Source organism: Cajanus cajan, chromosome 2 (genome assembly GCF_000230855.2).
Source record: "Cajanus cajan strain Asha chromosome 2, NIPB_CcT2T_4, whole genome shotgun sequence".
NCBI classification, from domain to species: Eukaryota; Viridiplantae; Streptophyta; class Magnoliopsida; order Fabales; family Fabaceae; genus Cajanus; species Cajanus cajan.
The window spans coordinates 15,834,610-15,852,784 of NC_138518.1; the positions used below are offsets into that span (position 1 = coordinate 15,834,610).

An 18,175-nucleotide genomic window follows, 5' to 3' on the forward strand; every position below is an offset into this window, starting at 1 on the left:
TGCTGCCGTATTCATTTCAGTACGCCCGTATTGAGTTGAAAATTTGTTCATAACCCTAATTTTAGTACGGGTGTACTGAACATGGTACGGGCGCTTTGTTTTTTTCTGAAGTTTATATGTTTTTTGTTTTTTTTTGTTTTTTTGTTTTTTGTTTGTTTTTTCAATAAACAGAGAATAAGTGATCTTCCAGTACACCTATCATCTGTATGCATGTATGCGGTATGATGCACCTAATTCTATTTGATTTATTTTTTCAAAAGAATTAACCGATGCGTTTCTTTGCTTGGATTTTGCCATTCCTCTAGACGGGTTGTGCGCTGCCGATTTCTGTAACCGAGGAATGATGCGTGTTATATCGAGATTGGTGTCATCAACCCAGTGATCCTTCCCTTCCTTTAGAAGACGTATCAACCTTCCTATTGACCACTATATCTCCATGTTTCCACTAGATTATTCTAAAATCGTTTGGGACAAGAGAAAAGAAGGGAAAGGTATTTTTGTTCAAAAGTTTGTGTTTTAGAGGGGATTATTATTGTTTTGAAAGCGGTTTTTGTAAGAATGGCTGGCCAAGGTAGGCTCATGTGTTTAGGCTTGTTTGATTAAACACTTATGAAGTTAAGAAAGTCTTGTTATTGACGTTGTGATTCGACAACTCAGATAGCTTCCCTTGAACCTTTCTTTTTGAATTCAGCTCATGGTACCATCATGGATTTCTTTTGCTTTTTTGATTGTCCTTATTTTTGCCTAAAACACCCCTTTGTGGCGTCTCAGCGGACCTTTGTTTTTGTTCATTTTTGCAACCCTAATTTTTGCCTAGGTCACCCTTTCGTGGGATTCCTAGCGGGTTCTTTGCTCTTATTTTTGCGCAGCCCCCTTTTTGGGTTTCCTGCCGAGCTTTTTTTTTTGTTTTTATGATTTTTGTTTTTAAAGGATTTCTTTTTTATCCATGATGGCACTTGTCGAGGCCAAGGAATGGTGCTCCAAGTTGTCATACACACTTCCACATAAAAATGATGCGGGTTTATTGTTATTAAGACAATTTTAACCTCATTCATGCTTATTCAAACAGGGTTAAAATAATGTGGTCTAGAAATTTATTGCAAGCAAGAAAAGAAGCAATAAGAAATAATAAAGAACGATTTTATTATAATTATAGCGGAAACATGTGCCCTATCGAGGCTCGGGGGTCGGGCTGTCCCCGAGGAGTAATCTCTAACAGTCATCAGGTCTATACATCCCTATCGGAAGGAGAAGAGCACTTGATGACGATGACCGGCCTTGACGCTTGTGAACCGGCCTTCCTAAAGATCTGGCTTAAAGAACGTCGAGAAGGATCTTGGTTCCTCTTCGTTCTTTGATCTTTATTAGGGTTGTATCCTAACCCTTGTTTCCCCGGATTATCCTTAATAATGGGTAGCTCGGGAATTCCTTGGGAATCCTTGCCAAGTCCTTGTCCAGGCAAGTATCCGTTCTTGGTGAGCATGTAGGCTACCTTCTTCATTTCTCGGGGAAACGTTTCGACATTGGCGATCTCCAATGCTTGGAAGGCGGTCTCTAGAGCTTCCTCTGCTGCATCCACGTAAGGTATGGCAGATGGTTTGCTGATGAGTATGTCATCTTCAGCTTGTACGGTCACCAGCTTGTCACCCACTATGAATTTGACTTTCTGGTGGAGCGTAGAGGGAACAGCTTTCGCATCATGAATCCAAGGTCGGCCGAGGAGACAGCTGTATGCAGGAGTAATGTCCATCACTTGAAATTCGACATTAAAGATGGTGGGTCCAATTTGGATTGGAAGATTAAGTTCTCCCACCACTTCTCTTTTAGAACCGTCGAAAGCTCGGACGATCATGTTGCTCGGGCGCATTTGGATTCCCTTGATTGCCACTTGATCAAGCGTTCTTTTTGGCATCACGTTCAGGGAAGATCCATTATCCACCAAGACTTTAGCGATGTGATATTCCTTGCACTTTACAGAGATGTGCAAGGGCTTGTTGTGGTTCAGTCCCTCAGCGGGGATTTCTTCATCGGTGAAAGTGAGGTGATCATTAGCCGTGATGTGACTAACAATCCCCTCAAACTTGTCTTGGGAGATAGTGTGCGACACGTATGCCTCGTTCAAGACTTTCAACAGAGCTTGTCGATGCGGTTCGAAGCTTAGGATCAACGACAACAGAGTAATCTTTGCTGGCGTCCTATGAAGTTGATCCACGATGGAGTACTCGCTCTGTCGGATATATTTTAACAGCTCGTCTGTCTCCTCCTCGGATTCTTTATTTTCCTCGGTTTTCTCTTTTTCTTTTTCCTTTCCTTTATTCTTGGGAGCTTTATCATGAAGATCTTCGGGAGTGTAGATCCTGCCACTCCTAGTCATGCCCCCAAGTCCAGCGATGTTCGAGATATCGCTGTCGGCAGAAGAATGGATGTCGTATATCCATGGCACAGCCTTATTCGATTCGTAGGGAAAAGGTCTTGGAGCAGTGATCTTCAACGGTATCGGACCTTCCCCTTTATTCGTCTTGATTACCAACAATGGAGTTGATGTGCGTTCGCTTGGCGCGGTTGTTGGCTTACACTTAATAACAAACGGCGTGCGATCCATTCTGAACATACGCATCGCTTAATCCTTTCTTTTTATTAATGTTTATTAATGAATTACTAGGAGGGATGTATGAAATGCAAACCTAGATCCCTCCATGATCTTTGATAAGAATGCATGATATGAGATGATGGCATTGAATATGCATGCATTGTGTTTATTCAACTAAGCATTATCATGTTTTCGGGATGCTCCTAAGATGATGCATGATATTGCTTGGTTTGGATAAATATCTTTTTTGGGTATTTTGTTTTTTTGTATTTTTTTGGGTGAAAAGGGAAACTACCTATATGAATGTGATGAAGGTAGATGTTAACACCATGTAATGGAAGATTCTTATTCCTATTTATTCTTATTTTAAAAGGGAATGTTGTATGTTTAAAGAATGCAATGTATGCTCAAACAATGTCACATAAACAATGCACAAACAATTCACTCATCCACGAACAGTCACGAGCGAATCACGAGGTAGGGGTATCCTGCAGAAAAGTGCATATTCAAGGAGGTTCTAACTGTTCTCACCGGTCCAAGGCCCCCAAGGTGCCCCCATTATAGGGACCCAATTCCTCTCGTCGTAAGTCGATGGAAAGCTCCAACGCACTGTCGGATTCGAGTTCATGGTTTTCACCTTGAGTGATGTTTTCCGACAACGGTCTACGGGCACCTATAGACCCATTCGACAACGGGCCATACTAACATCCACTCCCTATGGCTTTCCACTCATGCCCCCGAGTATAGAGGGAACTGTTGTGTGCAAAGGTTCGTGTGCAGTTTGTATTTCAAACAATTGCGAAAATTTAAACATTCAACAGTTATTAAAGTCAATTAGATAAAACATATTATCATACAAGCGAGGGGTAATGAAGTAATTTTGAACTATCATTTTAGAAATAATCCATCACTAAATGGGACTGACTCTCGAGGCTTCCCCAGCGGAGTCGCCATCTGTCGCCACCCGCCGAAACGGACATTGGCATTCGCGACGATGGTTGGACTCTTTTTTAGTTTTGAAAGATGATGGATTGTTAGGACGACTTATTCTCAAACTGAGACCTCATCGAACTAACAATTTGGTTAAATGATTCTCACCAATCCATGTTAATCCCAAGCGGGACCCTCCATGGATTAGTGGTTTTCGCAAAAAGGGGTTCTTGGAGTCGCCACCAATGTTTTACTCAAAACATTGGAAAAAGATATAAGGCAATTGATTTTCACAAATCAACTTGGCCATCACGACCAGAGTTGGGTAAGGGAGTCGATTACGTGCGGGGAAGGTGTTAGCACCCCACAACGCCCCTTTCGGGTTCCCTATGAGGGATTATTTCATAAATAATAGTGTAAAGTTACTAAATTACCCCCATTTATTAGAAACGATTATGAGTAAAATATTTACATGATGAAAACTCTAAACATGCAATGCAACAATCAAAAAGCAATAAATAAAAGCGGTAAAAGAAGGGATTTGGAAAGAAACCTTCGAAGCGGGCTTTTATATATTCAAAACGAAGTTTAGGAGGCTTTTTGGCGCTCCTTCCCACTACACGTCCGCTCGCTCCTTTCCCCTAAAGATAATTTTTACTATGGAAATCAAAGAGATTTCCCTTCGACTTGTTCGAATCTCAAGCTAATGGCTCATGACTCAAGAACTTCGTCGGATCGGCTCCCGGAGAGATTTCTAGGGCAGAGAATAGCTCAAAAACCCAAGAATACTCAGCAGGAGGGTTGAGGAATGTGTAAAAAGTGTGGGAGGACGTGCCAATGACGTCCTATTTATAGGATTGAGGCGCAATACGGCCTGGGAGGTCAATACGGCCCGTATTGAGTTTTTGAACTACAATACGGCCGTATTGAATTCAATACGGTCGTATTGAAGTTCAAAAACTTCAATACGGCCGTATTGGTTTCAGTGTGGCCGTATTGTAGTTCAAAAAGCCCAATACGGCCGTATTGGTTTCAGTGTGGCCGTATTGTAGTTCAAAAAGCTCAATACGGCCGTACTGAACCTCTGGGAGGGCGTATTGAGCTCCAATCCTCACACACCCTTATTCTAAGCTACTCTAAGACTTCTAGACCTACAAAGAATCATCCTAGGGTCTTCCAGGAGTCCTTCCGGTTGACTTTCCTTCGGTCTTTGAGAGTCTTTGAGCTTTATTTCCGACCCGGACAATTTTAGGGGTCTACAGGCCCCAATTATCTTACTCGGCCATAAAATAAAGGTACTTAGGGCTTGTCCCGCTATTTGAACCTTTACGGTGGGTACAAAGACTCAAGTGCCATGCTTTTTAGCGTCAACAACCTTCACCTATATTGTATCATCTAGAATCGCTTGGTGGTGGATGATTGACCCCAACATATGCACCTCACCTATAGAGACTAACTACTTTAGGATGTCATCAATGTATAATTGCATCTCTGGTGGTGTTGCATCAACTATATCATCCTTTGGTGCATAAAGGGCTACATAACTCCCTTTGTGTTGACATGAAGAGGAAGAGGAGGAGGAATATGAGAAGGAGAATGTGACACCCTCTACCCCAACATTAATACATAATAAATGTAAACTATAATTTTCTGAGTAAATAAAATCTTTCATAGTTGATAACATCTTTCATGGATAAAACAAGTGTCTCAAATATCATAAGGTAGAAGATTTACATTCACAACTCATAAATCATAACTCCAATGTAGAAATTACAAAAGAAAAGAAACTAAGGTTTTCAAAACAATTCAATGGAAACAACATCCTAGGTTAGTCCTAACTATACCCTGATGTCATATGTCCTATCAGAGCACGCCCAATTGAAACCTAAACTTTGTCACCAACATCCTCATGTTGATGGTCACCTACAACACGATAAAATACATACATAGAGCAGACAGGGTAGTGAGAAACATCTCACTCAGGTTAAAGTGTAGAAATAACAGTTAGGCAACACACATAAATCATAACAAACACATACATAGCTACACATTAATCAAGTACAAATTCAAGTTACACATACAATAGTACCACATACGCAATCATTTATCATGCAATGATGTTATGGACTCAACTCATAGATGCATGCATGTGGTGCCAGTCACATATCACATATCACAAGTGTGCTACGAAAACAACATACCTAAGGTAGTCTAGGAGTACATGTAGGGAGCTACCCATACACTCTCAACTAGAAGGATGTACTGTTAGGGTCTGGTTGGGATAACGAAGCTGCGCAAGTTACGTCTCATGCTCACAAACGGGCGGAATCGAGACATTCAAACTGCACTATCCCCTAGGACTCCCCCAAGCTGTTACATAAGGAGGGCCTTCCCTAACGATGTACTCCACATCGTACTGTCACATAGATGCATATGGTGCATGTCACACATTCACACTTCATTGACTCATCATTTCACTTGTCATAGTTTCTCATATATCATGTCTCATTGTCATATATCATCATGTCTCATGTCTCATTCACTTTTCACATTTTCTCATCATATTCACAGTCTCATACAAGAAACTTCTCATAGGCATATACATCATAATAACACATAAACCATACCAAGAAATTATCCAACATCATACACATTCAATTCACAATTCATAACATAGGAAGCATAAAGGTCATAAACCCAACTTCATGAGTTCACGCATCTTTTTACAACTAGCCAGTTAATATAATATTTCAATCGGTCAAAACACTCCAAATATTATCCAAAACACAAATTCATCATCAATTTTACATATAATGCCTCAAAATTCATGCGAAGATCATATCCCTAATTTCACTTCATAGGATTTCCCATAGAAACCCACAGAGCACTCTATTTCATATCAAAACTTATATGTTTTCAAAATCAAACACATATTCACACTCAGCAAACATCAAGGAACACAACAGAAAACTTAGAAGTCAAACCAGAAAACATTTGAAATTTGTCTGTTTCTCATAGGGTTCTCGTAGGAACCCATAGTACTCTAATCCATAACAAAACATATCCAAATTCAAAATTAAACATACATTCATGCTCAGTAATCATCAAGGAATACAACAGAAAACTTAGAAGTCAAAACAGAAAACATTTAAAATTTTTCTATTCTTGTAGAGTTTCTTGTAGGAACCCACAAAGCACTTTAATTCGTATCAAAACTTATCTATTCTTGAAATTGAACGCATATTCACACTCAAAATCACACAAGGAATGCAACAGAACAATCAGAAAGCAAAACAAGAAACTTTCATAATTTTCCTATTCCTAAAGCTTGCATCAAGCAAGGGATTGGGGACCAATTCAGCTACCTAGCAATTATTCCCACACCCCCAAGTAGGTTTCTCACTCCCCCTTACCTTGATGAGCAGAAGATGAGCCACGAGCGGTAGGCATGGCAACGGGGCGGGGCGGGGGCGGGTTTTATGTTCCCCGCCCCCGCCCCCGCAAATTTAAACCGCCCCCGCACCCGCCCCCGATACCCGCCGGGGGTAAAATCTTGGTCCCCATTCTCGCCCCCGGCGGGGTTCGGGTTTCCCCGCCCCGTCCCCGCCCCCGCTCCTATTTTTTTTCTTCTTTTTTTCTTCTTTTTTTCTTTTAAATAAATATGAATAATTTTAAAAAAATAAAAGAAAAGAAAAATAATATAAATTTTTACATATAAATATTTTTAATTTTTGTTTATATATATATATAAATAATTTTTTAATTATATTATTAAGCGGGGCGGGGGCGGGGGCGGGGGCGGGTATGGGTGCGGGGGCGGGGTGGGTATTAACATCCCCGTCCCCGCCCCGCCCCCGATTTTATCAATCGGGGAAAACCCGAACCCGAACCCGAACCCGATAAACACGGGTTTTCCCCGTCCAAATCGGGGCAGGTTCAGGCGGGTACCCACGGGGACGGGTTAGATTGCCATGCCTAACGAGCGGAATCCATCTTCTCTTGGTTCTCCTTGTTCTTTCAGAAGTAAGAAAGAAAATGAGTCAGAGGAGTGAATGCGAAATGACTCTGGTAACTTCTAATAACCACCCTTTTCTCAAATTAATATAATAATAATAATATTAATAATTAGTAAAAGACTACTATGTCCTTCCTTCCTTTCTCATAAAATAATATAATTAAAACATTTTCCTCCTTTTTAATAAATAACATAAACATAGTTCTTGATAAAAACATATTTTTCATAAAAGTAATCTTATAGTAAATAATCTAAATATTAATTAAAAATCATTTTTATATTAAAATGGAGCTCATAGATAAATAATATAAAATATATTTCTCCCATTTAGTAAAAATAACATACGTTTATATAAAAGTAGAACTCATATCTACTAACTAAATAATATTAAAAATTCTTTTAATAAATACATTAAAATATTAAAATAAATACTGACATATTATTAATATAATTTTATGAAAATCAGGGTGTTACAAAGAACCCTTCCATTATTGTCTATAACATTCCTTTGAGCAAACTGAAGAAATTCTTCCACTTCATTCTTATATTCAACACTTGTGCGTAAACAATTTATTCAACTCCAATCCATCGGTGCATTCGTCTGACATAAACCTTGTTAACTTCACTTTTTAATACAAGGTTTGACCCTATTCATTTAGAAAAATAATTTTTTATATTTGATTAATACATATAGGTAAACTCTCGTACATTAAATTTGACAAAATTTTGATAGCATTTTGCATTGATCTCTAAATACACAAAATGAAATTGGTGACATTAATTTCACCACAATCAGGTATGCATCCAGAGAACAACAAGAAATAAAGTCAATCAAAATCTTATCAACTTTAAAATGGGATTTCACCTTCTATATATATCTTTCCAAACTATTCAAACGAATAATTCAAGATTCAATACAATGATTATTCATTTATTGTGTAACCATTGTATTCAATCTCAAACGAGAAACTAAGGTTCACTCATAATCAATCAATATTCCTAAAAACTATAATAAAACACTTTGAGATAACTAAGCATATAATTATGCGTAGTTAAAATCGGTATATAAAATCAATAATATAATATAAACATGTAATTAACCATGTCAACACAACAAAAATTAAATTAATAACAATTAAAGTATTCATTTAATTATTACTAACTTAAAGTGTTTTAATAATATATTTAAATTAAATTTTTTATTTTTTTAATTTATATCTTCTAAATTGACTAATATCACTAAACTAATATATTTTTAAACTAATAAAAATTTGTATTTGATTATATTAATATAAATTTACTAATTATAATAAACGTATAAAATTATGGGTATCTAAAAGATATTTAAATTAATGTTCAATATTTTATATCGTTATGCATGTCCCACAAGAACCACACGCATGAGCAAACCTAGAATGAGCAAACATGTAATCAATGAGAAAATCCAAAATGAACAAACCCAAAATGATCAAACAAGTAATGAGTAAACCCGAAATGAGCAAACAGGTAATCAATGAGAAAACCTAAAATCAACAAAATCAAAATGACCAAACAAGCAATGATGATCAAATGGATAATGGGCAACCCGCATTCAAAATAATATGCATATTATCCAGCACAAACACTAAAAACCATGGAAAAAGAGAAGAAAAGCTTTGAACCTATGAGCACACGTGAAAAAAATTTGAAGAAGAAGGACCTCATACTAAAGGAAAAGAGAAGGAGAACTGGTTGCTTGAACATATTCGTCGCAATGGTCACTGGAAATCGTGGTAGCGTGCATGAAAAAGTCACCAAAAAATCGCCTCAAACGTTACTGCTAGTGAAGAAGATGAAACGGTGAAGCGCAAACTAAGTTCGTGATCTCACCATGACTAATAGCGGGATATTCTATGCCAGGTTACGATTTACCCATCATATCCATCATAATTTTTTTTTCTATGATGGATAAGTCAATACCCATCATAGAAAGGTTGGAGTCTACAGTTGACCAACACATTCTATGATAAGTGTTGACTTACTCGTCATAAAAAGAACAATTATATGATGAATATGTTAACACCCATCATAGAATGTTTTGACATATTTATAAGTATGTCATCACGTCACTTTCTATGTCGTGTGGATAACATCATATATAAAAGTGCATTAAGAAAACTTATTTTTGCACTAGTGTGACAATAACAACTATAAAGACAATATGATAATAGTATATATATATATATATATATATATAAAAGGGAGATATACACTTACTTAAAGAGTAATTTTTGGTAGAGTTTCTCTACTCATTAATTTATTATCTATATTGAATTTTAACAATTAAACATTTAAATAAAACAATTAAATCATTGAATTAAAAGTTCTTGAGTAAATAAATTTATAATTTTTTTAAAAATTAAAAAACTGTTTAATAACTTATTATATAAATTATAATCAATGTATAATTTTTTTTAATGAATATATAAAGTACTACTTCATTACATAAAATTCGTAACTAACTGGAGTAATAATAGATGTTCAAAGATGTAAAATGAACATACTGGTTGAAAGATAGAAGTTGTAAATTATCCAGTTGTCAACATTACTATTCACACGCATCATCTTTTGATTTTTTCTATCAGATCACATCATTCTTTTAAAAATCAAAATAATATTTAAAAATGTAATGAAAGAAGAAACAAATCGTTTGATATTTGTTCCATCATTAGTTTTCAACTTATTAAATGCAAAAATTTTATTTATACAATAATTTTATATAATATATCATAAATAAGAAATATAAAAGATCTATAAAATAAAATTATGGCGTAATAAAGAAAAACAAAAGTAAACTGATATACAAGTTTATTTATAACTCTTTTATAAATTCTATTTTTTTTAATAATTATGTTATTCATATAACATTTTTTTATTGTATTTTTATTGTTATTTTTTTCTACTTCTTTTCATCGTAGCTATCATTTTATTTCATACTTTTTTTATCTATTTTTTCTCTAAACAAATTTTATTTAAAAAATAAGCTTAAATATGTTGTTAGTTATTGTAAAATGAGTGAATTTTGATTTTGATCCTTGTAAAATTATTTATTTATTTTTTATCATTCTAAAATATATAAACATTGTTTTAAGTTTATATAAAATATTTTTTATTCTTATAAAATATGTAAATTTTATACTTGATCCCTATAAAATATTTTTATCTAATTTTCATTTATTTAAAATCTAAATTATTATTTTTTATTCTTATCAATAATTAAAAGTGTATAAATAATATTTATTTTAAGAACTTATAAAAATTTTTAGAGGTCTCACATATTAATATAAAATCACTAATAATTGTAACTAACACTTGAGATAACTATTTAATCTTTTAATAAATAAATAAATAGTTAAATAAATAAATTAAAACCAAAAATAATTCTAAATTTTAAAAGAATAAAAATAGAAGAAAAAAAGTTACGAAAATTAAAATTAAAATTTATTCATTTTATAACAATTAAAATCATATTTAAACAAGTTTATAAGCGTATTTTTTCTCGGGATTTAGTTTTCAATCATAATTTTTTCAAAAATTTATAAGCGTATTTTTCCTCGGGATTTAGTTTTCAATCATAATTTTTTCATGCATAAAACATAGATTTTGCATAAGAAATCAAACATAAATGTTCACTATATGTATCGTTTTATAGTCTCGTTTATCTTTTTCTATTTTTCTTTTGTTCTTAAACAAATTTATATAAAAAATTATACACATATAATTATTATCGATATAAAATCTTTAATATACATCTCATAAATATTTATTAAAATAAATAAATTTTACAAAATTAATTTATATATAAAATAAAAATTATTGTCTCACACACATACATATATGTGTATGATGTCTCTAAACAATTTTTATATAAAAATTATACAAATATAATTTCCCTTCTTCCTTTTCTCAAGGTTTTTAAGTCTTAACCACCGGCTTGGCTCTTGAATCAGTCCAAGTCTTTCATCACTTTGGCACCTTCTCCAATCCAACCAAACCAACCTTTGAATCTTTCTTCAAAAAACCACTCACCATTTTCATTTCCACAATCTCAATCTTGCAACCCCATATGCCACATTCTTTCTCACATCACACCCTTTCTTCCTTCCCTCTCATCACCCTTTTCCTCTTTGTCCACTTTGGATTGCACCATTGGACCAATGAAAATAAAAAACCTTTTACACTTTGATTTCATTACATACATATCTTCAACACAATTCAAACCTTCTCATCACCTTTTCTCTTTTGAACACCAAGACTTCTTCTATTGCAGTCTTTGGTTGGTAACATGGTATTGATTATTGAATAAACTCAATTGACTTCAATTTTGCTACCAACTTTTTGAACTTTGGTGAGCTTTTGTCCCCTTTTTTAATCAAAAAAAAAAAACACTTTCTGGTGAAATTCCCCATTTTAGAATCCTGTTGAGTTTTTTTTTTTTTTTTTTTACTTTATATTTGCTCTAGTTTTATCTGAATTGAATGAAATGGTTGTTGAGCTTTGCTCAGAAAATTGTGGGGTATCAATATCATCCATGAGTCCAAGGATTTCATTCTCACATGACTTCTCCCAATCAGATGTCATTCCAGTTGAGAAGCACCCTTTGAGATCAAACTCATCTGGCTTGAATCCAAGCATTGATTTTGACTTCTGTGTTCATGAAAGCTTAGAGCTTGAGTCCTCTTCAGCAGATGAACTTTTCTCAGATGGGGTTATCCTCCCCATTCAAATCAAGAAGAAGAACATCAACAATGCTCTTTTGAAGCAAAAGAGTCAAAAACAAGCACCACCACCTAAACCTCAATCACCACCCTCACACACTGTTTGTGAAAATGCCTCTTCCACCAGCAAAGGCTCCAAGAAAGAGGGTCCCAAACATGGCAAGGACTTGAATGAAGAAGTGGATGAGAAGCAAAGTTCCAAGTCATTTTGGAGATTCAAGAGAAGTAGCAGTTGTGGAAGTGGATATGGAAGGAGCTTGTGCCCTTTGCCACTTTTGTCTAGAAGCAATTCAACTGGATCTTCACCAAGTGTTAAGAGGATACCACTGTCAAAGGAGGGTCATCATCATGTTAAGCAAAATTCCCAGAAACGTTCTTCCATCACAAGGTCTTCCAACTCCGTGGCTTCACACAATCATCAAAAGCCTCCATTGAAGAGGAGTCATGGGTCTTATCATGCTAATGGTGTTAGAGTTAGTCCTGTTCTCAATGTTCCTTCTGCAAACCTTTTTGGTTTTGGCTCAATCTTCTCCAACAATAGAGATAAGAGCAAGAAGAAATAGTTTACAAAAGAAAAAAAAAAAAAAAGTTCTATGCTAATTTACAATTTTACTAATTTGCAAATGAGTGGTTTCTATCTTTTTTTTTTTACTTCCCTGGTTTACCATGTGATTAGGAAAATTTGATGTAGCCTATATAGGTTAAAGTTTTCAAAGGTAAATGAAATGGTTTGCATCAAGAAGACAAAGTGATAAGAAAAGAAAAAAAAAAAAAGATGAGTGTGTGTGTGAATGGGATGGACAAGCAATGACATAATTCAGGCACATGATTTGGGGGCACAAAATGTCAGGTAAATGTTGCTTTCATGGCTGTCCCTTGCTAGTGTTTTTTTCCTCTCTCTGCTTTTGTTCTTTGGTCACACAAAGTGTGAATACATTGATAATTGATTTAACTTTGTGTCCCTCTATTTTCTTTTTCTTCTGGTTCCCTCCAATTCTGCATGAACATAAGATTAAATGGAGAAATTGATGGTACAATTATTAATGTTTCTCTTCTGCTTTTGGTTGTTATTGTCCAACATGGATTAGTTATTAATAATAAATGTTTTCAGACATATATATATTTAAAGCCTAAACATAGAACCAATTGAATATAAATATAGAATAGCATATTGTACTGAATACAATAATGGTATGCAGGGTGTTTCTTTTTTGTTGATTTGTTTGCCCCCCTCTTTGCTTAGTGGTTGCTATTTGTTCTGGTGATCAACTTGAAGGTGACATGACTTTGATTATGATCAGTGGCCCATGGTTTTTCAAGAACCATCTCCTTCTATTCAAAGTTTTTCAACCTGATACTGTTTCTGAAATGGATTTTTCCCCTACCCGTTTGTGGTTGCAATTTTAGCCACTTTGGAATAAATCAAATAATGATAAAGTCCGGTACTAGTGGTAAAATTAAAGATGAAATTGATGTCTCAAGGCCTCTGAAAAGATAAGCAAACATGGATATGGTCTTGGTTGAACATCTCATATTGAAAAAGCTTCCCAACTTGAGTTTATAATCTGCGTGTATTTTCACAAATTTTGTTTAAACGAAGATGAATGGTTAAAATTACAATAAGACATACTTTGTGTGCGCTACACGGAGATTAGTTATTGCATAATGAAATAAAATAAAATAAAATCATTAGGAAGGGCAAAATTTTAACATATGATTAAAAAAAGATGCAAAAGATATTAAGCATAGTTTTAAAAACCGGACCGGTTATCGAACCGATTAAGGTACTGGGTCAGTGAGTCAAAGTTTGAACCGGTGGGTCACTAGTTGAACCGCATGACTCGATTTTTATTTATTTTTATTAAAAAATATTCATATTAAATATATTTTATACTTATAAATTTTAATAAATTCATATCTTATTTTAAATTTCAATTTTTCTATCTTATTTAAAATTATTTTTATTTTTATTTTATAAAAAAATATATAAAAAATTACATGTTAAACAGTATATTAATACAAATTAAAAATATAAATAATATGTACATATATAATATGCTTGCAATTGATATCACAAAATAATATATGTAATATCTACATAGATATTATATTATTAAATATATAATTTAAAATTAATAATATACTATAAAAATTATTTAACTTGTATATATTATAAACAAATACATTAGAACAAGTAGTCATTGTTATATTTAATAAGAATCTTTGTTCTTCCATTAAGAGATTCAATTTTCATTATTATTTTTGTGGTTTATGGTCCCTTAAAAAAATTTTAAAAAATAATAATAAAAAAAGTGGTTGAACCGGTTTGACCCACCGATTTACCGGTTGAACTGAAAAATTGACTGGTTCAATCCGGTTTAAAATAGGTCGACTGCATAATCGATCTAACTTAAGATTCAGACCGGTTGGACCACCGATTCCGGGTTCAACCGGCCAGTTCGATCCGGGTTTTTAAACACTGATATTAAGACATGATCAGAGAATTTGTAACATTAAACTTTAAATGCTAAAATACTTAAAAATTGAATTTTCTATGAGTAAATGTAAAGATAGGAAGCACAAAGTTAAAAAAAAAAATGTATGTGACATTCTCAATCCTTTCAATTGTGGGATATTCCACAAGCCACAAAGAAATGAGCTTAATTATTTAAATTCAAATATTATAAAAGATAAATTGTATATTTTTTATGTGTAGGATTCTAACCTAATTTTAGTTTTAGAGGAATAATTCCTTATATTCATATATTTGGGTTCGTTTTTGATTATTTTTTATAATAGATATTTTGTATTAAAAGGATATGAGTAGGGATGGCAACGGGGCGGGGCGGGTACGGGTTTTATGATACTCGTCCCCGTCCCCGCAAGTCAAACCCAAACCCGTCCCCGTCCCCGTACTCTCGGGTATGGGATTTTCATCCCCATTCCCGTCCCCGTCGGGTATCGGGTATACCCGTACCCGTTAATTTTTTTTTTTTTTTTTTTTAAAAAAATTGATATTTTTAAATTATTTTTTTATTATATTATAATTATAATTAAATTATTTATCTATCTCATACTATAATAAATAATCACACATAAAAAAATATTAATATTTTTTAATATAATTAAATTGAAAGTGGGTATTAAATTAAAAATGGAAACGGGGACGGGTACGAGTACGGGTATGGGCGAGTAAGTACATACCCGTACCCGTACTCGTACCCGATTTAATATATCGGGTTTTACCCGTACCCGTACCCGTACCCGGTCAAACCGGGTATTTTCCGTCAAAATTGGGACGGGTTCGGGTATTACCCGCGGGTACGGGTATAGTTGCCATCCCTAGATATGAGCAACACACTCTTTAGTCTTTAACACATTCTTTTTATTGAAAACTATAAAATCAGGAAATAAGGATATTAAATAATGTGTGAAATCCATCAAATTTTGTTTTATAATAAAATTCAACTAATATGATAGAATGTGTTTAAAAGAGTGTATTAGAGAGTGTGTTATTAACATTTCTATTCTTACCAATATTATGATTAAAAATAAAAATTATCTTTAACAAATTATGATATTAAAATTTCAACCACTATCAGCACTCAATGTTTAACTTTTAAAAAGTGCACCTCTTACTTCAAATAAACTACAAGAAATTGTTTAGCTTTGGACAAGCTACCAAGCGAATTGGACCCCAACCATCACAATTAGCACTAGTGCTCCCAAGTAGTTGTCAACTTTATTTAAAGCCAATCTATGGTTCCCATGGAAATAGAGGGACACACATCAATCTAAGTTGTTTGAAAACGAAATTACATCTTGGTTGAAGGACCCAAGGAAGAAGGCTAAATGAACATGTGGAAAATATAAGTTTAGCTAGTTTAGAGTGAATTGTTGGAGTATGCACTATGGTCAGCTTAGTGGGGGGAGATTTAGGTACTTTGCATGAGTTGTTATCCTAAAAAACATAAAAGTAATTTCCTTTGGAGATTTCTCAATATATATAATTAATGGAGTAGCAATGTTTTTTATGCATATGAATTTCAATTTGGACGTTAGTATCTTTCAATTTAGAATTTTCTACATATTATTTCAATTTTCATTACTAAACTTCATTATTAGACTAATTTAAGTAATTTTCATCCGTTTGAGAAAACATAAGTGATTGTGAGAACTTTGAAGAGTAAGATTTCCATCAAACAATCATCCAAAATTGAAATATTTTAAACCATTATTATTGGGTGAAATTGTGAGATCGAGAAGGCTTCCTATATTAAAAGGAAAAAAAAAACATTATAATTTTACCTTTAATAGTGGAGAAATTTTGTTTGACATGTAGTTTGTTCTTATGGTGTTATTCTTTTATCCTCACTCTTACTACATTTATTCAATGTTCATTTCATGTGCAAGCTCATCGAACAAGGTTGGTTGCCAAATGGAATGAAACTTTTACTCAAGAAAGTCAAAAGCCCAATGTGAATACTGGTCATACCTACTATAATTAATAGACGATGTAAACAAATTACATAAAAATTAAATACTTATAAAAATTATTATGCTTGATAATATGTGATAAGATGACTGAAATAAATATTTATAGTCTCAGTGCATTCAAATTATAAAGTAATTAAAAAGAAGAAAACTTTCATACAAAACTTGTTAATAATGTGAATTCTTCTAAGTCTCACTCCTTTTAATAAATTTTATATCGAATGTTATTCTTATATAGTTTGTAGATCTCTCATAAATTTATTAAGTAGCATAAAGAGAGAGAAAAAACCTTAAATTGAAAGTGTAAAAGTTTAAAATAATTATCTTCATTTAGAACTATCATATATATATATATATATATAGAGAGAGAGGAGGGTTCAGTGTAACTTTTACTAAGTATTATACCATTCAATAATTTTATATTAAATGTGAATTTTATAAAAATTCAACCGTTAGATTGAAAGTTCTTTACTCTTAGGTCATATATACAAAATTTTATATTAATCCGAGATGATTTAATACTTCATTATTATAAAACAAAATTAACATAATATATACATTTCAAAATATAACAAAATATGAACACTTTGATTAGTTTCAAATTGTTGTTCAATTTTAACAAAATATGATATAAATATATAAAGTTATATAAAATTTTAATCTAACGGTTGAATTTATAAAATTCACATTTAATATAAAGTTATTGAACAGTGTAATACTTAGTAAAAGTTACACCAGTATCATTTGAATCCTCCTCCTAAAATAATAATGATCTTTAATTAATTTATCATGTAAAATTTCTTTAGATTGACATGATATGATCATTAAACCGTAACAAATTTCTTTTTTTTTTATTTTATTAGTTTAGCCTGTTATTTTTTTTATGGTCAAGTATTATTTTCAAATTAATTTCAATCTAAGAAAAGTCTTGTTTGAACAAAGCAAATCAGTACAAGTAATTTTTTTAGATTTCTATCTAACAAAAAAAGTTTGTTTAGATTTCTAACCAGAAACACCTATAGAAGTGCGAAAAGAAAAATAAGAATCAATACAGGGTACGTGTTCGGAAATTTTATACTTAAACTTGTTGTAACTACAAATATTTTATCTGGTTTATATTGCCTTTTGCTTACAAAATATTTCATATTCTTTTCATTTTTCTTTAATATATTCTAAGTAATAAAAGAAATTATAAAACTTATTTTCCTTATATTTTCTTCCACTATCCAAACCACAGCAGATGAAAACTGGGTGGTCCAAGTTTGTCCTTCAAGTTGCTAGACCTCTTAATTAACAGTCAAAGATAAAAGTCAAGTCATACCAAGATTTGAATCATTCACAGTCAATTGTCAAACAAAGGAAAATAAATTAATACAATCAGTACAACGA

General features: G+C 33.0%; 1 protein-coding gene across 1 annotated transcript; it reads left to right on the top strand.

Moving 5' to 3' along the window:
* The first annotated feature begins 11,881 nt into the window (after nucleotides 1-11,881).
* LOC109813284 (uncharacterized) lies at nucleotides 11,882-13,244 on the top strand. Its single transcript, XM_020377452.3, has one exon. It carries the CDS (start codon nucleotides 12,058-12,060, stop codon nucleotides 12,853-12,855), a length of 798 nt encoding a protein of 265 aa, XP_020233041.1. The 5' UTR covers nucleotides 11,882-12,057; the 3' UTR covers nucleotides 12,856-13,244.
* Nucleotides 13,245-18,175: the final 4,931 nt, after the last annotated feature.

What these genes read in the sequence shown, in the direction of transcription:
- LOC109813284 (XM_020377452.3), top strand. Translation starts at nt 12,058, where the DNA reads ATGGTTGTTGAGCTTTGCTCAGAAAATTGTGGGGTATCAATATCATCC.